Source organism: Sporobolomyces salmoneus (assembly GCF_050403485.1).
Source record: "Sporobolomyces salmoneus JCM6883 DNA, S_salmoneus_JCM6883_v1_ctg28, whole genome shotgun sequence".
In the NCBI taxonomy this organism is placed as follows: Eukaryota; Fungi; Basidiomycota; class Microbotryomycetes; order Sporidiobolales; family Sporidiobolaceae; genus Sporobolomyces; species Sporobolomyces salmoneus.
The window spans coordinates 182,296-204,183 of NW_027481135.1; the positions used below are offsets into that span (position 1 = coordinate 182,296).

General features: G+C 49.3%; 7 protein-coding genes across 7 annotated transcripts; 4 read left to right on the plus strand and 3 right to left on the minus strand.

Annotated features, from left to right (window-relative positions):
- Nucleotides 1-39: 39 nt before the first annotated feature.
- Nucleotides 40-1,696, plus strand: JCM6883_005731 (uncharacterized protein; the record flags this gene model as incomplete). Its single annotated transcript, XM_076632629.1, has 4 exons — nt 40-1,098; nt 1,172-1,272; nt 1,343-1,481; nt 1,568-1,696. The coding sequence occupies 4 exons, from the start codon at nt 40-42 to the stop codon at nt 1,694-1,696; spliced, it is 1,428 nt and encodes a 475-aa protein (XP_076487427.1).
- Nucleotides 1,697-1,964: 268 nt separating this feature from the next.
- JCM6883_005732 (uncharacterized protein) lies at nt 1,965-6,268 on the minus strand (the record flags this gene model as incomplete). The annotated part of the gene is made up of 22 exons (XM_076632630.1): nt 1,965-2,051; nt 2,123-2,250; nt 2,326-2,351; nt 2,423-2,451; nt 2,510-2,621; nt 2,695-2,855; nt 2,918-3,106; nt 3,160-3,362; nt 3,415-3,501; nt 3,570-3,604; nt 3,663-3,710; nt 3,770-3,953; nt 4,014-4,162; nt 4,223-4,388; nt 4,449-4,639; nt 4,800-4,851; nt 4,916-5,006; nt 5,064-5,150; nt 5,207-5,368; nt 5,437-5,726; nt 5,797-5,856; nt 5,923-6,268. The coding sequence occupies 22 exons, from the start codon at nt 6,266-6,268 to the stop codon at nt 1,965-1,967; spliced, it is 2,883 nt and encodes a 960-aa protein (XP_076487428.1).
- A 1,662-nt stretch (nt 6,269-7,930) lies between these two features.
- JCM6883_005733 (HMG-box domain-containing protein) lies at nt 7,931-9,946 on the plus strand (the record flags this gene model as incomplete). Its single annotated transcript, XM_076632631.1, has 3 exons — nt 7,931-8,933; nt 9,000-9,104; nt 9,177-9,946. The coding sequence occupies 3 exons, from the start codon at nt 7,931-7,933 to the stop codon at nt 9,944-9,946; spliced, it is 1,878 nt and encodes a 625-aa protein (XP_076487429.1).
- A 362-nt stretch (nt 9,947-10,308) lies between these two features.
- On the plus strand, nt 10,309-11,238 carry ATG16 (Atg16p; the record flags this gene model as incomplete). The annotated part of the gene is made up of 3 exons (XM_076632632.1): nt 10,309-10,550; nt 10,631-10,889; nt 11,005-11,238. 3 exons carry the CDS (start codon nt 10,309-10,311, stop codon nt 11,236-11,238), a joined length of 735 nt encoding a protein of 244 aa, XP_076487430.1.
- A 156-nt stretch (nt 11,239-11,394) lies between these two features.
- On the minus strand, nt 11,395-13,652 carry JCM6883_005735 (uncharacterized protein; the record flags this gene model as incomplete). The annotated part of the gene is made up of 8 exons (XM_076632633.1): nt 11,395-11,874; nt 11,941-12,251; nt 12,331-12,449; nt 12,522-12,645; nt 12,718-12,860; nt 12,956-13,032; nt 13,144-13,244; nt 13,343-13,652. 8 exons carry the CDS (start codon nt 13,650-13,652, stop codon nt 11,395-11,397), a joined length of 1,665 nt encoding a protein of 554 aa, XP_076487431.1.
- Nucleotides 13,653-14,608: 956 nt separating this feature from the next.
- JCM6883_005736 (uncharacterized protein) lies at nt 14,609-16,837 on the minus strand (the record flags this gene model as incomplete). Its single annotated transcript, XM_076632634.1, has 3 exons — nt 14,609-15,920; nt 15,985-16,537; nt 16,618-16,837. 3 exons carry the CDS (start codon nt 16,835-16,837, stop codon nt 14,609-14,611), a joined length of 2,085 nt encoding a protein of 694 aa, XP_076487432.1.
- A 706-nt stretch (nt 16,838-17,543) lies between these two features.
- On the plus strand, nt 17,544-20,513 carry JCM6883_005737 (uncharacterized protein; the record flags this gene model as incomplete). The annotated part of the gene is made up of 3 exons (XM_076632635.1): nt 17,544-18,296; nt 18,359-19,225; nt 19,305-20,513. The coding sequence occupies 3 exons, from the start codon at nt 17,544-17,546 to the stop codon at nt 20,511-20,513; spliced, it is 2,829 nt and encodes a 942-aa protein (XP_076487433.1).
- Between the last annotated feature and the right edge of the window lie 1,375 nt (nt 20,514-21,888).

Below are 21,888 nucleotides of genomic sequence, written 5' to 3' on the forward strand. Positions count from 1 at the left end.
TCCACGCACTCTAGACCACAGCTCGTCAAGACAAAGAGAATGGCAGCGAATCGACCTCAACGGAAGCGACAACCCCCGAAGAATCACTCCGCCTACGAAGCTTCCCTCTCTCCTCTCCCTCTCCCTCGAGCTGCCTCTACTACTCATTCGACCGGTTCTTCCCCTCTAACCGAAGTATCATCCGATCAAAGTCCACCTCCTCCTCCTCCTCCGGTCCCGAAAGGGAAGAATACGAGAAGGAAAAGTTCACCGATTACGACTAGGAATTCAACATCGAGACAAACGACGGCGACTGTACCAGAAACGAACGCGTTACCAGCATTACCATTACCACCACCACCCTCTTCTGCCGCGGATGAACCAGTCGCATTGACGTCGAAAGCTAAGGAGGAGGCATCAAATCTCGCGGGAACTTTGTTCCCTGAAACTATCCCTCCTCTCCCTTCTACTTCTGCTTCCACCTCAGCACCTTCCCCAACGAAATCGAAACCAAAGACAACGACAACGAAGAAACCCGCTCGAGGGAAACGAGTCATTACATCTTCTTCCCCTTCTCCCGAAAACGAAATCGAAAACTCCGCCTCGAATGAACCTCAATCCGATTCTACTCCCTCAACTACGATCGATCAACTCTCGATCCCACCTCCACCTACACCTCTCTCCGGACCTTCACTCCTAGCTCAACTTCCAGAACTTCCCCCCTCCGCTTCGACTTCGACCTCGCAGACGGGCGAGAAACGATCGAATCCGAATTTGAAAGATTCGACGGAGACGAGTCGCAAGAAGCCCAGGACTTCGGTCTCAGCGAACATCAATGGATCGGGAGCGAATACGCCTGCTACGACTGTTGCCGGAGGAGGTACCCCAGCAGGTATCGCAGGGATGAAGATTAAATTAATTAGAACTGGGAACAACACCCCTCAAACTTCGTCCCAGACACCTGGTCAAAGTCAAGGACAGAAAGGGAAAGACAAGTCGGGGGATACGACGATGACGACGGAAGAAGGAGGAGGACCGGGAGGAAATGGGAATGGGAATGGAAAGAAAATGAAAGAAACGACATCGGCTCCTTCGTTCAGGTTGGGTGCTTTCCTTAGTGTCAGTCTCAAACTTCTTTCTATCGGATTTACGATAGAATCGAGTCGACTGACATCGAAATTGTGATGAGTAGAAGAAACAACCGATTCCGAAGAAACCAGTCCAACCTCCCGCTCCTCCTCCTGCTTCAGCTGTTCCTTCTCCTGGATCCGATTCCAACAAGCCTCTTCAGCCGTGCATTCCTTCTCTCGTCTCCTTCACCTCGGATCCGTACGCATAGACTGATCAAGAATCGCATGAGCAGTGAGGAACCCGAAATGAGTTACGAAGAAAAGTTACGCCTAATGAAACGACGACGAGAGGAAGAGAAACTCGCTCGTTTGGCTGCCGAAGAAGAGGCGATCGATTTGTATGAACAAGTTGGGTGGATGAATCGATACGAGGTGAATTTCCCCTTGTTTTCCCTCCGTTCTCTCTCTCTTCGAACGAGCAGTATGCCTGATACGGATAATCGAATGGATGTGTATAGACTGAAGTAAGGAATCGATTAAACGCCCGATTACAAGCATGTCTAGATCGAAACAACGAGAAATCGGAAAGAGGTGAGGAAGAAGAAGCGATTTTACCGAGGATGAATCAGTTTGGGAGTTGTTTTTAGTTACTGGCCGAGGGATCCTGACGAATGAAGGAGTCGAGGGATCGGCTGATGCGGAGGCACGGGGAGTTGCATGGGTTTTCGAATTTGTTGTGCTTTGAATAAACGACGAATTTCAGTGTGCATACCTTTCTCTCTCACTACCGTCATACAATCAACCATTACTCTCCTTGTCGGTCTCGGAATTCGCCAGAGTGAAAGAGATAACGGTCAGAACAAGCGAGAACATTCGTTACAGCTATCATTCCTCTTCGACCTTGTTGATCTTCAGTCAATCTTGATCCATTCCATCTTCCCCTTCTTCACCTCCTCCATCTTCAATTCCACGCGCTTTCAATCCAGTATACCATTCCTCGAGCTACGTCCCACCATCACGGACTGTCAGCAGGACGCAAAATCGTCGAAGAAAGCTTGAAGACTCGACTTAACTTGTTGAGCCATGAGTTGATCGTTCGCTACTTTCGCCAACGCGATCGCCATCTCGAACCATTTCTGGGGGTTGTCTGTACTTTCTTGTTGATTGGGTTGATGAGCGAGAGTAGAGTAAAGTTCGATTCCTGATTTTTTGCGCGAGGCAAATTCAGCTCGGTTCAGGGTCTAGTGGCTGGAGAGCACACGATCGAGAGACTGACCTTGATCCCATGCGATATTGATCAACCTGTAGTCTTGCGAACATGTGTCAGCAGGGGAAAACACAGAAAAGCGGAACCAGAGAGAGCCCAAGCTTACCATGAGACTTCTTCCTTGGGGTATGCATCCTACGTTCAATTGTCGTAAGAGACTAGATCCTAGGAGAAGACGAAGAGAGAGACTCACCGGCTGATTGACGACCAATTGTTTCGCATTCTCGAAATACTTGAAAGCTTCGTCCGATTCTTTCTCGATCAAAACTTGAATCATCATTCTCAACCAAATTGCCATCTCTTGTCTAACACACGCTCGGAGCAACGTAGTCAGCCGTAGAATACTAAAGCTGACTAGGATCGTCTCAAGGAGCGTACGAATTCAAAACTCGATTCTGATAAAGAATCGTGAGAGTTTTGCGATAGATCGTTCGGAGTATCTCGTAAGGACATTCGAGAGCGTTTTGGGAGATCGAATCACAAATCATACGTAAAGCCATAAGGGAGAATTCGTCTGAAGAACCGGTTTTTTCGATAACCTGTTTCCGATTCGGTCTATTATCATTTCCATCGTGCGAGGGAGAAGGCAATCGGAGCTCACCTCGACGAGCTTGAGTAGTTCGGGCCAATGGGAGAGCGAAACGTGACATTCAGCTTGAAGGGCGATTGGTGCGTTGAAGAATCTGTTGAATTCGATTTCGGGGATGTGTCGAGGGTGGGTTTGCTTGAGTTCTACTAGTCGTTCAGAGTAATTTCGAAGTTCTTGTAGCAACGACGAGGAATGATCAAGCTGCAAGTCACGAGAAGTCAGTTTACGTCAAGCGAGAGGGGAGAAAAGCTGACCTGAGCTTCAGCATCGAGTTCACGGATGATTGAAGCACGCGCGGCGAGGGAAGCGAGGCGACAAGCAGGAAGGTTCGAGAGTATTTCTTGCGTCGGTTTCGAGGTAGCGAGTTCCATTTCGATGATCGAAGAGAGGGTTTCGTAAAGTTGTGCGAGGGAATCGGAACTCCAGGTCGGAGACAACTTCGTGAGAGTCTCGATGGCTGCTCGTAGTGTGAGTACTCGCTTATAAGACTCGTAGGTGAGCCTACTTACTAGCTAAACGAATCCAAGTCAAGCTCTTGGTGAAATCTTCAGGCAGATCCGATTTTCGTTCGACGAAAGTACGAGCGATCTCGAGGGCTAGAGCGACGTTCGTGAGAGTTAACGTACGGATATTGAGAAGGAAGCGGACTTGCCAGCTTTGAGACTGTCAAAGATCGGTTGGAAGATTTCGATTTCGGATCTGGAAAATTGCAAAATCGTCAGAGCTGAAAACCGAGGACGCTCGAAGCACGGCTCACGGTTGTCCTAACCTTGTAGTCTTCTCGAAGCACATTCGTAGACAAAGTCTGGCGAGCTAAACGAGTCAACTCGACATATCTGAGGAGAGAAAAGCCAGCAAACAAACCTCGCCGCGGTCATTGAATCCATTCCTTCCACCTTTTTCTTCTCCGCGAAAACTTGAACAATCTTTTCCAACACGACCCGGAAGAGATTCGCGTCAACTGCTTCGTTCGCTTGATGAGCCAACCAGACGAGTCCGTCGATTGTGAGATTCGCAGCGGAATAAGCCGAATTGAAGTGTTCGAGAGCTGTTCACATCTTGCTGTCAGTAGGACGCATCATTCACAACTGTGAAGACAAGGGCATACCTCGAGCTGAATCATGTCGCAAGAGAGCGATTTGACAACGAAGTAATTCGATTCGAGCATCGACTTTTTCTTCCGTTAGCGACCTGTTTCGTAGAATCGTTTCCGCATCGTCGTACTGTTGGGCTTCTATCAATTTCGAAGCGATCATTCTAGCACATCGAAACTTCGTGAGACGGGCCGAACCGAACGTCGAGAGAACAATGACTGACCGAACGTTCTGAGCGAGAAAGGCGGGATCGAGGGAAGCGAGAGGAGGAGAAAAGAGAAGAGCGGTCCATCGTACAGCTTCCGAGGTGTCTTTCGTATTTGTGACAGACTGAAGATACGTAGCGATGAGAAAAGCCGAAGTTTGAGAGAGACGGAAGTCGGGGACAGCTAATTAGTCGAGAATGCATATCAGCAGGGTTCCCCCTGAGGTGTACGGGAGGAGCTCACTTTGTTGTGCAGATGTGAAAAGGGTCGACATGATATCGAGGTCGGAAGATTTGACGAGAATTGCAGAAATCGAAAAGAGTTGCTCGAGAAAACGTCCGAGGTTCGATGCAATTTGAGGGTTATTTTCGACGGCGAGAGAAGTCACGACAGACTCTGAGAGTGACTGAATGACTTGAAAGCGCAACTCGTGTCTGTACAAGCAGAAGTTGAGATCGCATTCGATCCTCGTGCGAGAGGAAAAATCAAACTCGCCGCTGATCGGGAATGAGCTGGATGTCGGCGGCAACACTGATGACGGGAGGTAGATGAGCCTTATCGCCATGAAAGCCCGAGCGGATGGGGGAAACGCACGTCAAACCTTGCTTCTCCGATTCGAGGGCATCTGGAACGAGTTTCTTGTATCCTAATCGCCGAGGAGAAGTCAGCTATACTCTGTAAGTCGTAAATCGACAGAAGATTACACTTACCCTCGAGAATCTCGTCGTCAGTACCACCTCGAGCTCGAGCGAGAATCATCGTCAGAAGTCTTCGTTTTCGTGCAAAGGTAGGTTCGAGGGTCTGTCGGAAGAGGCAGCAATCAGCCTGAGCGAGTCTTTCGCGAGAGATAGAACATACGATGAGGTTGTTTTGGGTGACCTCGGCGTCCTTGAAGTGCTCTTCGACTTGTGACTGAGCGAAAGAGAGAGATTCGAGAATCGCGATCTGCGAAAAACGGCTCTCGTGTCAGATTCATCCCGAAATTCGTAAAAAAGACTCACCCTGAGTGCTCGGGTGGATTTGTCTTTCTCGACGTCGAGGAGGTTGTTCGACCATTCGAGCCAGTCGATCGCCAATTTCTTTTCGTACTCGGGATCATTCGATTTTGGGTCGAGAATGAAAGAGGTCGAGATGCGGTAGAACGTTTCGGCGAGATCGAGTAGCTGTACATACGAGCGTGAATTCAAATCTTCATACAATAGTTCCACCAGAGCAGCGAGCAGAGTCGTACTTTGCGTTTCGGGATTTCCTCTCTTTTCAGAACTTCATCGACTTTACCCTTCGTCCATTGAGCGATCGGAAGATTTCCATTATGTACCAAATTCCGAACCCTGAAGACGAGGTAATCGAGTAAAGCCAGAGCAGAGCGAGAACGAAGATTCGGTTCGAGATTCGAGAGGTATTTGAACGAGTCAGCGAGAGAAGCCGCTTCAGTTTCGAGAGATTTGATAAAGTTGGTTTTCGAGATGTCGAGATAGGACGAAGCAGTTTGAGTGATTAACTCGAACAGGAGGAGCTTTTCTACCGACAGGAAATGTTTCGAAAGAGGGTGAGCAAGAGACCTTTGATAAAGAGCTTGATGAAGGCTCACCCTCGAGAGTAGCTGAAGAGTTGATACAGAACTTGATCGTGCGAAGGGCTAGGTGGCGGACTAAGGAGGACGGAAGAAAGTCAGCCAAATCGAAGAAATCGAGGATTGGAAGACTCCGAGACTCACGTTTCGCAACGAGCTTCTTTCGCGATAGATCAGCACCGATGTTTTTGCTCGTCGTAGCTTTCTCGATGATCCTAGAAGTATTCCAAAGCTGCTTCCCGAGCCTCTCGAGCTGTTTCATCTCGTTCTGTCCATCTTTGTCTCGATTGACCGAAGAAGCGCTCTCCAAGAGCGAGAGAGCTTTCCCAGCATTCGAGAGAGCAGTCTGGATAGCGAGAGAGTCGTGGATTGTTGCAGAGGAGGAGAGAGTTTGATCAAGTTGTTTGAACGCATGGAGAGTCGCCGGAACCTCGTGAGCGAGTGTATCAGGTGCGTTAGCGATTTTGATCTTCTTCTTAGTCCTTTCCATGTCGATAGACTAGGTTCGAGTGAGCAGTTGAGGTGAAACAACGATCTAACTCGCTCCTCCCCTCTTCTCTCGCGCTCACCAACTGCGATTCACTCAAGTCTACTCGCTATACGATCTCTGAAGTCGAAAGTCTCCCTCGAGCGAGGTAGCGCGTAAGCTGGCGTCATTCGTAGCTTTCGGCACTTCACTCACTTGCGATTGTCAGCCTCTTCCGTCTCTCGTTCCCGGTGCCGAATCCAAGCTGAAACATTCTAGCGTCACGACCAGATCCTCGGGGAAGAAACCGCCGCAAAGCGCAAGTTTTCGTTAATCGTTAATCGATTTCGAATTCAATCTCGTTTCAGCTAGCTTCGTTAATCGTCGCAGAAGCCAAGTGGGTCAGTCATCCGACGCCACGTTGAAGACGGACGAGCTTCTATCGGTGTGAGTCGTCCGCAAGGAATCTCCTGCGACGTTACAGTAGATAGACCTTCGATCCGGTAGTCTACTCTCTAGTGGTGAGCTCGTTTCTCTTTTGTTCGCCACGAACGTGCGACTGACTCAATTGAAACCCGTATGGCGAGCTAAAAGAATCAGCAGGTGCTGTAGACGGAAATTCATCTTCCCCTTCGACTGAAAACAAAGTGTGAAACTTCCCCAAACCTTACTCGTAGTTCGGTTCGAAAGGTGCCGGGATCCGACGAAAACTGATCGATAAGTTCTCGTCAAACAGTGGGAATCGTCGCTACGCTAGGGGGGTGAACGCCGTGGGCGAGGAAAACTATAGGCGGCGGCATTCGTTTTCGCAATATTCCAAGCTGCTCTGTAAGCTCGATCTCTCTCTGTCTGGGCGACGTAATCAGTCCCTGATGAGCTGATCATGAGGTTTCGATCCACCGAGAGATAGATATACTGTACAGCTATCGCTTCCGAAATTGATAGCTCGCTCGTTGCGAAGAACAAACAAGAGTCGAAGATTTTCCATGAAGTCAAGGCGACGACGGCAAACCGCAAATTCGATCAAGAACCAGCAAATCAGCTCCCCCTTCCCACAAGGTCGAGCTTCGAGCTTGCAATGCTGGTCGAGAAACTTCCGTCGGGGAAACTTCCGATCCGCAGCCTATCTTCTCTGTCTCTCCAGGTTCGTCTGTCAGCCCTTTCATCCTCTTCGTCGACTTGATTACGGTGCGATTGTGAAGCTGATGCCACCCTCGTGAACGGAAAAGGAGTTGCAAAGCGATCTGTGAACCGAGAGCTCACGACCGTTCAAACTGACCGCAAGCTCGAAGATGTTCCCAGCGGAAGCGACAGTGGGAAATCTCGCAGATCTTCTACCAACACCTCGTGCAAAACCCACAACGTGCCATCGAAGCGATAATGATACGCGTTCGTTTTTCCCTTTCTTCTCTCGCTCCTGCCTGCTTTGGGTCGAATTTTTCCCTTGTTCCGGTACCTCAGTAAAACCGGGACGAGCTTCCGGGTAGTCGTAATCGGGCCCCGGGGGTTTGAACTGTCGAAACGGCCGGCTCTCTGACAGATCATTTCCGACGTCGACTCGAACGAAAATCGGAGAACTTCCGCCTGAATTTCTTCCTCTCCCTCCTCCTATCTCCTCGCCCATCTCGACTTTGTGTCCTACAGCTACGCTCATCGAAAGACGACACAACCTCGACCAACCTCACAATGTCGTCGTCACCGTCGCAAAACGACCCTTCACCGCTTCCTTCCGACTACTCTCTAGCCTCCTCTTCCTCCCACCCTTTCGAGTCGCTCTCGCCTGAGATTGCGTACGATCCTTCGCACGAGTCTTACCCTATTCCAGCACCGGCGCCGTCGTATCAAGCTCAACAACTTCCGACTCCTTCGCTCGAAGATTCGCAACAACTTCCTCAACTTGCCCACTTCGATCCTATTAGCTACGGAGGAGGAGGCGTAACGTCGGAACATGGTACTATCGCTCATCCCGATCCTCTCAGCGCTCTCCAGCTCTCTTTCGATTCTCATTCTCTTCCTTCCTCTGCTCCCGCTAGCTTCTTGTCGTTCCCTCACTCTACCTACGATCCTTCAACACCACCCCTCGAGTCTCCCGAATACTTCCTCCCTCACGAGCTGTCGTCGCCGTACGGTCAACCGGGGGAACTTTCGTCTAGGCCTTCCTATGTCCAGACTTTCCGCCTCCCTGGCCCGAGTACCCCTCCAGCTGGACCTTCCCCTCGTTCAGTCAGCATGTCGCCTTCGAATAAACGATCTCTCCATCCTTCACCTTCACTTTCGGCGGCACTCTCGGTTCTCGATCAAACTCCTCCCTGGAATTCTCGAGGCGGCAACGAACACTTCGAACGAGACGATTCTCCTCCTCGAGCACTCTACACAACCCTCGAAGCTGCAGTCGAATCTCTCACTCGTTCGCCTCCTCAATTCGACTCCCGCTCCTCTTCGTCAGCGAAACGACCAAAACCTTTCCGAAGTTCGACTGAACCTACTCGAGTTTCTCTCCTCGTCGACTCTTCTTCTTCTCGACCTTCAGCACCTTCGCCATCATCAAAGTCACCGAGTCGATCGAAAGCAAAGAAGAGACCCGAAGGTCACGTTCCGCGAGCTCCGAACGCTTGGATTTTGTATCGTTCAGCGAGAGTCAAGGAGTTGACGGAATCTGGTCAAGCACCTAAGCTACAATCCGATATCTGTGAGTCGCTCCATTCTGTCTGTGTGAATAGGATCGAACTGACAACCCATTTTTTCCTCGTTTTAGCGAAACTCATCGCATCGATGTGGCGAGAAGAATCAGCGGAAGTGAAGGAAGTTTACAGTCGTAAAGCTTCGATCGAGGCAAAGATCCACGCCGAGAAGTACCCAGGTGAGTCTCGTCGTCTCATTCCGTAAAAATCGTGACTTCATTCACTGACTTTTGGCTTTCCTCTCGATTCAGGTTACTGCTACAAACCGACTCCTTCCGGAATCCCTCGACGAAAAACATCGAAGAAAGAGGGCGGAGCAGGACGACCTCGATCTCGGACGACTTCGGCACTTCAAGCTCACCTCTCTGGATTCTCGCTCGATTCTCCCTCACCAGCTCAAACGATCCCATCCGTTCTCCTTCCTTCGCCATTCTGCTCAGATTCCTCCTCTCAAACGCTCGACTACACGGTCGGAAGCTCCTCAAGCTACTCGTACGAAGATTCGCCGTTCACTCCTTCCGCACTCAGCTGCAGCGATTCGACTCTCCCTTCGAGCCCGAGTTCAGCTGCCTCCGAGGCTTGGACCGTCTTCCAAGCGTCAGGTCTTCCAGCATTCGACTACAGTCTACCAATCCCTCCCTCTTTCACCTCGACGAATGACGAACCCTGTTCAGCGCCGGCTCGAGTTTCGACTTCTCCTTTCTCCTTTTCTCAACCTCCGCCAATCTTTGAACCCTACGACGCTTCTTCCTACTCTTTCGAATCCTCGTCGTATACCGAATCCTCTGCTTCCTCAACGACCTCTTCGCATTATTCTAGCCTTCTCGCTCCCTCCTCCTCTGAATCGACTTCGAACTTTGACGATTTCCTCGCTGGTTTACCCGTCGATCAAATCGGTCACGTATCGGTATCCGTCTCTTCAGCCTCGGGGTCCTCCGGATACGACACTAGCGATTCAATCCTCGTTCCTTCGTCTCTCGAAGATTTTGAGCAATATCCTTCCGATTCGTTTTATCACTAGTTCTTTCTCCTCTCTCCTCCCTGTTTTATACTATCTTCCCTCGGAATTTCGTCTGTTGTGTACCCATCCTCTCGTTTGTTCTCTCTCCCTCTCCCGCCCAGCTGACTGGATCAGTTTCGCCTAAAAATCAGTACGGTACTTTCTCTCGTCGTTTCTTTCGTATCCGTTCTCCTTCATTCTCTGTGAAAAATGTTGCACATTCAACACATCTTTCAACTCGTGCTCGTTCTTCGATCGCATAGCGAGGTCACTCTCACGAGCTTGCGACAGTTCTTGCGAGCGAAAGTTGTTTGCTTCTCTTTCTCTCCCATATCTTTCTCGTCACATCGCTCTCTCAACTTGCCTCAGTCACAGCTCTTACGATGGCTATACCAGGCTGGCAAACCCAAATCCGCTTATCGTTGATCGAGCGGAACCGACTCGAACAATCTCAATCCGAAATGATCGAACACTCTCGACGCTTGAACGAACAACTCATCGTCTGGAAAGAAAGGAATCGTACATTGTTAGCTGGATCGAATGGGTGGAGTAGCAACAGAGGGGAGAAAGGGGTAGGAGGTTCAAAGGGAGATGGAAATCAATCAGTTGCAAGTGGGGGATCAAAGTGAGTTCTAGCTCCCTTTCGCACGCCGTGAGAGAACTTCTCAGAGAACTGACTACGCTGAGTGGTGCGCGCGCGCGCAGTGATTCGGTTCGATTAGCCTTGATTCAATCTCTAGAAGCTGAACTCTCGACTCTACGACAAGACTTGTCTGAACAATACAAACAGCAATCACATAACGCGCAACGTTTACTCGGATTGACGGATCAATTGAGGGAAGCGGAAGAACGAGGGAGGGAAGAACGGGAGGAATTGAGGAGTTTGAGGCACGAGGTCGAAGGCCTCAGAGATAAGCAGAGATCGTTCAGAGAGATCGTAGCAGACAAGGAGAAACAGATTGTCGTGAGTCTCGAGTCGCTGCATCACGAAATGAGCAGTGAAACGAGTTTCGCGATACTGCTCGGTGTTCGCAATACTGACGATTTCTCTGCTCGTCCCCGCTCCTGGACTTTCGCAGATCCTCCAAGATGATCATACTTCGCTCTCCCTCGAACTGAATCAACAGGACCTCCTCATCTCGCGGTTAAAGGAGGACAACAAGAATCTTCTTGACCGCTGGCTCGAAGCGAAACGAGAAGAAGCGGAACGAATGAACGAAGCGAATGAGTGGGTCAGTCAAGCGCGGCGGCTCAAAGTGGGAGATGACCCCGAGAAGGGGAAAGAGGAAGAGGCGGAAGTGAGAATAGATTGAATATTGTAGTGCGAGTTTTCGAGTTCTTTCGTTTTCGTTTTCAATCTGATTTTGTTGTCATCACTACACGCATTCTCTCTACTCTCTCTCTCTCGTGCGATCTTTCAGTCGTTGACGAGAGCAAAAAAAGTTCTGATAGATCATGCAGATTTCCACTCAATCGACCCTCCTCCGTTTCTCCCGATCGTCCCTGTCCCTACTCCTACTCCTCCTTCGATCTCTTCGATCGTACTCCCTCGAATCCCTCTCTCCACCACGTTCTCGATCTCGATAATCTCTCCTATCGTCCTTATCGTCATCGTCATCGTACCTCCGCCTCGACGAACGAGGAGGTGATCTCGAACGAGATCTTGATCTTGATCTTCTTCTTCCCTCATCTCGACGATCTCGCCTATCGAATCCGATCCCACCTCGTCGACCGGCACTATGTCCAGAAGGTGCGAATCGATCGTCCCGAGAAGAAGAAGTCGAAGGTCGATCGAGATCTCCTCCGCGTCGTTCGTCGTCCCGATGCGATGAACCAGATGGTCGTGACCCCCAGCCTCCGTCTCGAGATGTTGAAGGTAAGGAGGAAGAATTTGAACCGGAAGGTCCTGCTTGATTTGGATCGTTCAATTGTGGACAATCTCGTTTCAACTAAAAGTCACGCATTCTCATCAGCACGTCGTCTAGCACTTGATAGTCAGAGTACGAGAGACTCACATGAGGTCCACCACAATTGAAGCATCCATTCCCATTCGAACCTCCTCCTATTCCTCCAGCACCACCACCAGCACCAGGTTTCATCGACGATCCACCTCCTCCTCCGAATCCACCATCTTTCCTCGAAGTATCTTGATCGGCCAAATGGGTATACTTGCTCTGACTCATTTTCCCGAAATTCCTCTTCTGTAACACTGAAGGAAGGGAAGAAACATCGACGGTAGAGATTGTCGGAGCAGTGTAATCGTGTTTTTGAAGGATTTCTTGATCTTGATGGAACGCTCCTTTGTGGTGATACTTTTGTAGGAAAACTACACTCACACGAACAATGAATGAGTGGATACCAAAAGAGAGGAAGTGAGGAGAGAGAGAGGAGGAGAGACGATGTACCTTGAGAACCTTTTTTCTTTTCTTTTCGAGATTTCTCGGCTCGTTCAGTATCTTCTTTCAATCTCAACGCTTCTGGCATACTTCTTCGAGCTTCAACTTCTTCCTTGACTTTCTCCAATCTGTTCGAAGGAGCAACAATCGAGATCAGCGAGGTAAAAAAACGTGTGGAGAGGAGAAAAGTGAGGACTTACGCATAACGAGCTTCCTTGTCTCGTTTCAATCTCGTCAATTCACGTAACTTCCATTCCTCAAACTCTCCTTCCGGGTCTAATCCATCCGTATCGTCAACATCAGGTTGAACCGCTTCAGTTTCCTCTATGCTCTCGATTCGTTTTCATCAGCTCCCCGATCAGTGTAGCAGAGAGAAAGGAAGAGAGAGAAACGTACTTTGTGCTAGTTCACGAACGATCGAATCTGCAACGAGGTTCTTTGATTGTTCTTTTTGTTTTTCGATTTCGGCGGTTCGTTTCGCTTCGACGATTTCTGGATCGAGTTCTTTCTCTCTTTCGACGATCGTGTCTCGATTACGTCTAAACTCATGCACATGCGAGTTCGGGTCAGCGAGGGGATCCCATAGGGAGAGGATGAGGATGAGGATGAGAGGAAGGGAGGCGACGGGACGAACTTTGAAACGAAAACTGGTTTGTAGATCGGTTTGAGCGGCTCTTCTTCTTCTTCTGAATCGGTTTCGTATTCACTAGACTGTGGACATACGGCGAAGGCATCAGTAGCGAGCTCGAGACCGAACAACAGGGCCCGGGAGGGAGAAAAGCGAGAAAGCAAAGGAAAGAAAGTAGAATAAAATGAACTCACTTCGTCGTCGGCGGCGGGAGCTGTTGCTTTCGATGAACCTGGTTTATTAAACGTAGGTTTTGGCATTGGTGGTTTCGCAGCTTCATCTTCACTGTCCGTTTCTGTGAGGAGTTACAAGAATGAACGAGATTAGCCTCAAACCGGAATGTCTCGTCACTCGAGCAACGCGGCATATCAAGTTCATCCGGATTCAACTCACCGTATTCACTACTTTCCTCCTCTCCCTGTCCCTCCAATTTCACCGTCCCTTGTTGATCAACTTTCACGTTCCCTAATTTCACTCCCATTTTCTTCTGATCCTGATCCTCTCTGGCCGTCTTCTTACTACTAGTGAATTCATCCAATCCTTCATCATCTTCATCTTGAGCGGTTTCGGCGCCTTGTTGTTGTTGCGAGAGAGTTTCGGATTCTTGATCGGAATCGGAATCAGATTCGACGAGTCCGACGGGGGCTTGTCCTTTACGATACCGGGCGAAGGGACGTAAGGGTTGTGTGAGCTTCGGTGGCATCCTCTAGAAGCGGAAAGAGGGAGATGAGAGGGTGGGGAGAGGGAGAGAAGGGAGAGAAGTTCAAGGTCTCTCTTGTTCTGTTCACTCGCCTATTCGAGTACGCTCTCTGCCTCCAAGTACCCTACGCTGAAGTACACGAACGCCCGGCTGACGGACGTCTCGCTTCGAACGCTTCTCGTGTCATGAGTCGTTTCTTCGTCATTCAACTCTTTCTCGCTTCCCAGCCTCGCGTGAGCTGCTCTTGAAAGGATTTCCGACTATGGATCAATATTTGTGTGGTGAAGTGCTCGGCAAGACGACAGTAAAGGTAGTTTATTGGGCAAAGTTTCGGTCCTCTCCGAGTTTCTCTCGAACTATCCTTCCTTTCGTGTTTTCCCGCTCTCTTCTCGTGAGCTCGGCGTAACCTGTCAGCCGTCTTAGCGTACTGTTACGTAAGAAGGTCAATTAGGGCCGGCTCAGCTTCCAGACGCGGCGATCAATTGGTTGTGCGATGCTAATTTCACTCTCTTCCTTCTGAACCAACGTTTCATGACGAGCTTTTCCATTTGACTGTGATAGCTCGCCTCGACTGATTCCCCTAGTAATCCGAATGCATAGACCATCGACCTGTCTCTGCAACGCCGACGTAACCGGAAGAACAAGCAAGAAGTTCGAGCTCAAACAAGGTAAACTTCGATTCCTCCTCGTTCTTCTTCGTTACAGGAGTAGCTGATCCCGTGCTTAGCTCGAAGATGTTGTTGCTTCGTATGATTGAGCCGTGAGCTCTCCATACATCCCATTGATGGGACCGAAGCTTGACTTGGGGCAAAGGCGAAAATTATCTCTCAACCTCTTCGTTCGTAATCCGATTCGGGAAGCGTGTACTTTATAACAAGCATTCCAGTAGTAAGAGCAATCAACCAAAACAAACATCATACGATATAAAGCAAAGAACAGGGTATCAACACCAACTAGCTCTAGAGTTCACCTCTCTCGACCGCCTGAGCTTTCATAGTTCTCTCCCATTCCCTCCCCTCTAATTCTTCCTCTGCTTTCTTCTCCTCGTCCCGACCCATCTCTACTAATTTCCTCTTCCATTTCTGATCCGACATTTCTCGAGAAACCATCTTTTTACATAATCTTGACGTTTCATCCTCCTTCTCCTTCCCCTCTTGAGTTCCTTCGGTCGAAGTAGAGGTGGAAGTGAAAAGTTTGACGAGTTCGTGTAGAGGAGCTGATTCGGATCCAGAGATAATCATACTAGTCTTTTGCGAGAATCCTTTCTTCCCTTTACTCGGCGACGGCGTCGTCGATTTTCCCCGTTTCTTCCCGTTCGGACTGGTCGAACTTCCTCCTCCTCCTCCGTTGCTGTTGGCGATATCGAAGAATCCAGTGAGATCTTTAACCATTTCTATAGCTTGAGCGAAAGAATCTTTTGAACTATGCATCACTCCTTTCAAACTTTCTTCTCTTCCTAGTACTTCTTTGTAAACGTTCCAAGCTTGTTCTAGACTAATCCCACCATTCGAGGAGAGGTATGTTGTCGAATCAGTTGTTTCTAAACCGAGTGAAAGGGAAGGAGAACGAGATAGAGCGATAAGGAGAGAAATTAGGACGAATCGATGGTTTGGATTTAGTGAATTTAGACGAGTAGAGAGAGAAGGAGTCGAAGTGAGACCGGTTGAAGAAGAGAGCGAGAGTGTCATATGTTTCATTGAAGCTTTCGGGGCGGTTGAACGAGTGAAAGAAGGAAGGGAGGAACCGTCGAGAGTGGAAGAAGAGAGGGAGATGGATTTTCGTACGACGTCGAGAATCGTTCGTACGTCTCCTGTGGTCGTTGCTATTTTTTTCGCGGCTCGTTCGAGAGCGATTTTATCGATCAAAGGAAACGACTTCGGAGAGGTCGAAGTCGAGGAAACAGGAGAAGCGGAAAGTGCGTCTTCATAAGAGATTGGATAGGAGGGAGAGAGGAGTTCGAGTCGTTGAGTAACGATCTTGACGAGTTCTTGCCATGAATAAGGTGCGAAATGTAAATTGATTGGTTTCGTTGGAGTCGTCAAGGGATCCAGTTTCGCTTTCCCTTTTCCTTTACCAAAGAGTTTGAGAGGAGATGGGATTGAGGAAAGATTGAGAGCTTTGAGGGTGAGGTCGTTTGCGATACCGATGAGAGTGAGAGGTGAGGAAGGGAGAGATGCGAGAGAGAAGAGAGCGTTGAGAAGATCGGGAGCTGCTGAGGTTGTAGTCGAGGTCGAGGTAACGAGGTGATCGATTTCGTCGAGAATGAGTAGACTATAGATGAGAGAAAGCGTTAGAATTACTCGTGTTTGAGAGTGAAAAGAGAAATGAAGCTTACTATTTCTTCCCATCCTTCAATCCTTGTTCAAACAACTCTCTACCCTTCAATTTGATTCCCTCTGCGTTATTCATCGATTTCCATTCCATTCCTAAACCCGTTCCTAGTCTCTCCCAGGCGTTTTCTCCCGTTCCTACCGTCGAACAATTCCTCATACAAACTCTGACCTTTTCCTCCTCTCCATCTACTTTCTCGACAAACTCTTTCAACACGGAAGAGAGTAAAGCCGTCTTCCCGATCCCTGGAGGTCCCGAAGCGTACAAAGCTGCCGGTCCAGGTCCTCTCGAAGAAGAACCAGTGCTCGAACTCGCTGATCCTTCGACCGAGTAAACTTCAGGGAATCGACGGGTGAGGAAAGCGAGTAAAGTATCTCTTTGATCTGATCGACCCGAGAGAGGGAGTGATGAAGTGAGAGGTGATGAAGTCGAGAGGAGTAAATGGGCGTGAGCGAAAATGTGAGGAATCGAGGATGAGGATTTTGGGGGAGTCGCGTCGAGGGAGGAAGAGGCGGGTTTCGTGGGTGTTGAGAGAGGGGTAGGAAGCGATAGTTGAGCTGACAAGAGAGAGAGAAGCGCGTGAGATTGAGTGAGATTGAACTGGAATGAGAGTCGCTCAATACGCGAGAGGACTCACCTTGTTCTTGCGCCTCTTTACTAGAGTCTACCGCGCTGTAACGTCTGTTCTCCTTTTCCTCCTCCTCAGATCCTTCAGAGACAGGAGAGTTTGACGAGAGTTTTCGCTTTTTCGTGATCACATCGTCTGTCGAGGTTCGTTTCGAGGTCGTGAGTAGTTCGGTCAAGGGTCGTTTCGTAGGTGTGACTGGTGTACCCGAAGTGGGTGCAGATCGTAGCATGTTGGAAAGAGAGAGACGCGAAGGAAAGGAAGGAAGGAAGGAAGAGGTTCGTGAAAGAGGGAGAGTGTTGAGGCTGCTTGATCGAGATCTTGCAGTGAGCGTGTTACTCTTAGGAGAGGGCTGTTGACGAAGCGTGATGGGTGTATAGATGGGAGAGAGAAGAGCTGAAAAGTTCGTCGCCTTGAAAAGAGAGAACGCGAAAAGGGCGTCTTGACGCGTTTCGACCGCCTGTCTATCAAAGTACTCGTATTCTCAGTCGAAATCGCAATCGCTATGGAACGCAAGCGACAGAAACCCAGTCAAGGTAACGAAGAAACTCCCAATTCACACGATCTGAACTCCGAGAAACTTCTTCGTCCGAGACGAAGGAACCTTCCAGTCTTCTCACTACTTCTCGACAACAACAACAACCTACCCTAGCAGACAGTACGGACGCACAATCAATCGGCAAATTCGACTTAGCCTTAGTTCGCTCACGAACCTCTCTCGAATTTAGCGTCCTCTCTCTTTCATCAGCTTCTTCTTCGACTCTTCCCCGCCGACCACTCGCCCTTGATACCCATAGCAGTGGGCTCAACGATGCTCTCAGACTGTTGAACAGCTCTCTCCAACTCGATCCGATTCAGCTTCATCGACAGAAAAACATTGAGTCGTCCTGCAAGAACGCTAGTCTGGGAACAAAGATCCCTTCGAACCGAAGAACGAGATGGGACCACAATCAGATGGAATAGAGCAAGTGAGAGCAGGTAGAACGAGCGGGAAAGCGTCGATATCGAGGGCAAGAGGAGGAAACAAACGAATTGAGAAGGAAGCGAATTTGGACTCTCTGGAGGAGATTGAGAGGCTGAGAGAGTACAGGACGAGGGGGGACAGTCAAGGTGGATTGACAGGGTTAGGAATCAGGGTCCTGAAGAAACCGCCGACGAATCAACGTTCGAAAAGTTTCCTTTCCCTCGGAGAAGACGACGACGACGAGGACGACGAACAACAGCAGAGATCAACGAAGGAAGAACTCGACGATTACAGTTTTCGACGACAACCTCGTGTGATCGTTAATGATAATTCGGATGCGGTATCGATCACTTCGACTTGCGCAGACCTCGATTTAACTCCTCTCGTAAACGCTTTCCCTTGTCCTCCTCCATCTCCCAACTCCCTTGCAACACCCGACGAATCAAACTCTTCTCTCCTCGACCATCGGGTCCCTCAGCTTCATCACCAACCATCAATCTCGACTATTTCGAGTTCGAACACTTTCGCTTCGACTTCCACCACTTCTTCCTCTTCAAATTCTTCGCTCGAAACTCCCTCTCCTCAAACTCCAACAACATCAGAAATGACACCTTTATCAGTCGCGATTCCTCGACCGAACGCGGCGGCATTAAGGAGAGTAAGAAGTTTCGCGAAACCTGTTAGCGTTTATTTCTCTCCAGATCGTCCTCCCGCTTTACCTCTACCTGTACGTCTCTCTATCTCCTCATCGTCTTGTCATCATCTTTGACTCAGAGTTTCACGATGTAGTCACTCCCATTACTCGAAACTACAACTTCCCCTCCTCTAACTCCTTCCCTTGTCGTTCCCTCCCCCTCTCCTCTCTCGTCTCCCTCTACATACTCTCCGAACCCAAGCACCAATCGACCTCAAACAGCTCCCACCTTACAAACTCCTTATGGGTTCTACGCTCCTTCGTACGGAAGATTCATTACGAGAGAACCTCCGAAAGCACCTCCACCGGATAGGCCGTTACCTTCGATACCGACGAAGACGATAGAGGATCAGGATCCGACGACGACGAGGGATGAGAGATTGGTCGTTGGTTCCCCGACGACAAGTTTGACGAATTCAATGCCGTTCCCGACTCCGCTGAAAATTCCTTCGAATTTCGATTCGAACTCCGAGATCCGGCAATACTCGTCAGACAACATCGTCGAACACGCTCGTTCACGGTCGAACGAATCGGATTCAAGTACACCAACGATCAAATCTCCCATCGAAAACAACCACGACGACGAATCTTCCCTCACTTTCCAATCACGCTCCATTCGAACTCGTGTCGTCTCGACAAGTTCGATCGCTTCACTCGATATTTCTCAAATTGCTCACTCTCTCTCTGAACTCGCAAGTGGAAAAACACCCACTCCCGCAGAAACGAATGAAGCTCAAATCGTCGTTCCAGAGGAGGAGGAGGAGGAGGAGAAAACGGAGAAAGAAGTTGATAGGGAGAGAGTAAGGAGGTTGATTAGTCGAGTTAGTAGTGTTATTGAGATGAGGAAGTTGAGTATGGCGAGTACTGTGGGAAGTAGTGAAAGGAGTAGTGGGATGACGGATTCAATGATTTCGATTAATCCGGCGTCAGCGACGAGGAATGGGGAAAGGAATGGATACAAGGTGAGCTAGTCCTTTCTCATTCCAGTCCCTGAACCGTTTCTCGGATATTGGACTGAAGGGAAAGTGAACGCGACAACAGGCATATAAATTGGCGAGAAAACCTTCACTTTCTCCTTCGAATTCTTTCGCTTCTTTCTCCCGAAACTCAAACTACGGCGGAACGACCACAACGATGACGACGGTGTCTGGGAATCGATCAAGAACTTCTTCGTACGATGATGATGATGTTGATTCGGATTCAGAATCTTCGGGTTCGGAAGAAATGTTTGATTTATCTTTCGATTCTTCAGCTTCTTCCGCCGACGCTGGATTACTTTCACCAAGTTCGATCTTGACTTCACCACCCTCGTTCGGGGGAAGGAATTCGTATGTCAGAAGAAGTCAAATCCCACCGAGATGGGCGGGACGGAGAAGGAGTTCGGCAACGACGATCGAAGAGGAGGAGAATGGTGGAGATGATCGATTGAAACGATCAGCCACGAAGAGGGCGGATGAAATGTTTAGTAGGGATCTCGACGTGTCGGAGGAACTCGAAGAAAACAAAGAGGAGGAGGAGGAACTTTTGTCGCGAGGAACGGAGGACTCTCAACCGAGACAAACTCTTCGAAGCGTAACGAGCACGGACTCGTTTCGATCTCGATTCCAATCGACTCAGATGAACACGACAAGTACGAGGAAGACGTTAAGGACGGTCAGCTCGGTTCCGATCCTTCGAGCTTCATCGAGTCCAGGTTCAACTTTTGCCTATACTTCTTCTCCTCTCGGATCTGGTTCGAGATCCCCTCAACCCTCCTCAACAGCCACGTCAACTCCGACTCGATTAAAACCACTCATCACTTCTTCACCTCCTCAGACTCGAAAATCATTCATCGCACCTCCTTCTTCTTGCAACTCTCGAATTCCCTTGAGCGGGCTCTCTAGGAATTCACTCTCTCCTCAGTTCTCCGATCCTTTCTCCTCGACAACCACTTCGGCTCTATCTTATCGTTCTTCGATCTCGAACTTCCGAAAATCTTCTCTTCCCGTTCCTTCTCCCGTCAATTCACCTCCTTCTACCTCGACAACCGCAATGTCTCGAAGACCTTCCGCACCGAGCTCTTATACAGTCGTCGAACCTCATAGGAGGAAATCTTCACTCGCCGCTTTATCGTATCACCATTCTCCTTCTGCGACTCCGGCGACATCCGAGAATAGTCGAGCTCTCAGCCCCACAACGACGACGTTGAACAAGATGGCAAAACCGATATCTCCATCGAGGATCGCTCAACCTTCATTCGCACGTCGTTAATTCCTCTAGCCTGTAAATACTTCTCCCCGTCCTCTCCTTTTCCGCCATCCCTCCCTGCCTGAATTCTCTGCAGACGTTTCCCCTGCTTTTTGTCGTTATCTGTTCGTTCTGAGATTACCCTTACACCTTACTTTACCTTAAGCTGTCTCTCTTTCTTTCGCAAAGTTTTCTCGCAAGTTAGTTTGTCGTTAAGTAATTTCAGTCTTCCGTTCTTACAGTCCTCGCAGCAAAGGTCTTCGTGATGAGATCTTGTGATGAGCGGTCGAAAAATCGCTAGTCGAGCAGCTGAATCGCGTCGAGTTGGACTTGTCGAGTTGTATTCCCTCTCTCGCTTCACCTTGTGAAACCGTCGGACTCTCGGAACGCAACAGGAAACGAACGCAGACAAATCGTAGAAAGACAGGAGAAGTGAAATTGGCAAGCGAAGAAGAGCATTGCGAGATAGGGAGAAAATAATAAAGAGAGGAAGAACGAGGGGAAATGACAAAGCTCACTCCCTCCTGCAGGTGCACCAACGACCTTGCGCCGACCGGCAGAGTTCAATCGCCCTTCCACTAAGCTGTGGGTCTGGGGTCCGCAAGCTGCCGGTCGAGCAAGATCCCAAGGTGCACCTGTAGCGAGGGAATCAACACAAAGAGGTTTGACAAGGAGAATACGAAAGAAAGAAAAGGTCGATGGCGACGGCTCACTCCCATCGATAGATGACCTAGAGAGCCTTCCACGCCGAAAGTGGGATGGAAACCACCTGCTCTCTTTTGACAAGAGAGTGCGTGGGTGAATCCGATCCGAACCGACGGCGTGACAAGGTACCCGGAGATCATCTTTCGATGGGAACCAGCCTCACAATCCACCGAGTACGACGTTCCAATGATAGGGGTAGAGGGAGAGAGAGGTAGAAGAATGAGAGAGAAGAGGTAGAAGAATGAGAGAGAAAAAAAGGGGGTTTGTGCTGACCGATGAATTGCGATGTTGTTCCCCGATTCGACTCGTACTCACGCCCCCAAACAGATTGATCATCGAGGTCTCCCTTCGTACCTACTGGAAACCTTGACTCCCTCTGGCTTCTTCGAGAATGTCCTTGAGGGCTAGAGGAAGTGCAAGTCAGCCAAGCCGCACGAAGAGGAAGTATTCGATGCTCTATCTGTATACGGGAACCAGTACGATCGAGTTGAGGTATAGATGAGCGAAAGAAGTCGAAGTTTTCGATGAGAAGAGGAAGAAGTGACCAGAAGGGAACCAAGAGACAAACCACGCAGTGAATCGAGTTTTTGTTCTCCAACGCACAGATCCTTCACGAACGACGAAAGGGAGAGAGTGGGTTCTAGAGAGACCGCCTTCGATCTCGGACTTAGTGTGACTCTCTAGGAGTCTTCAC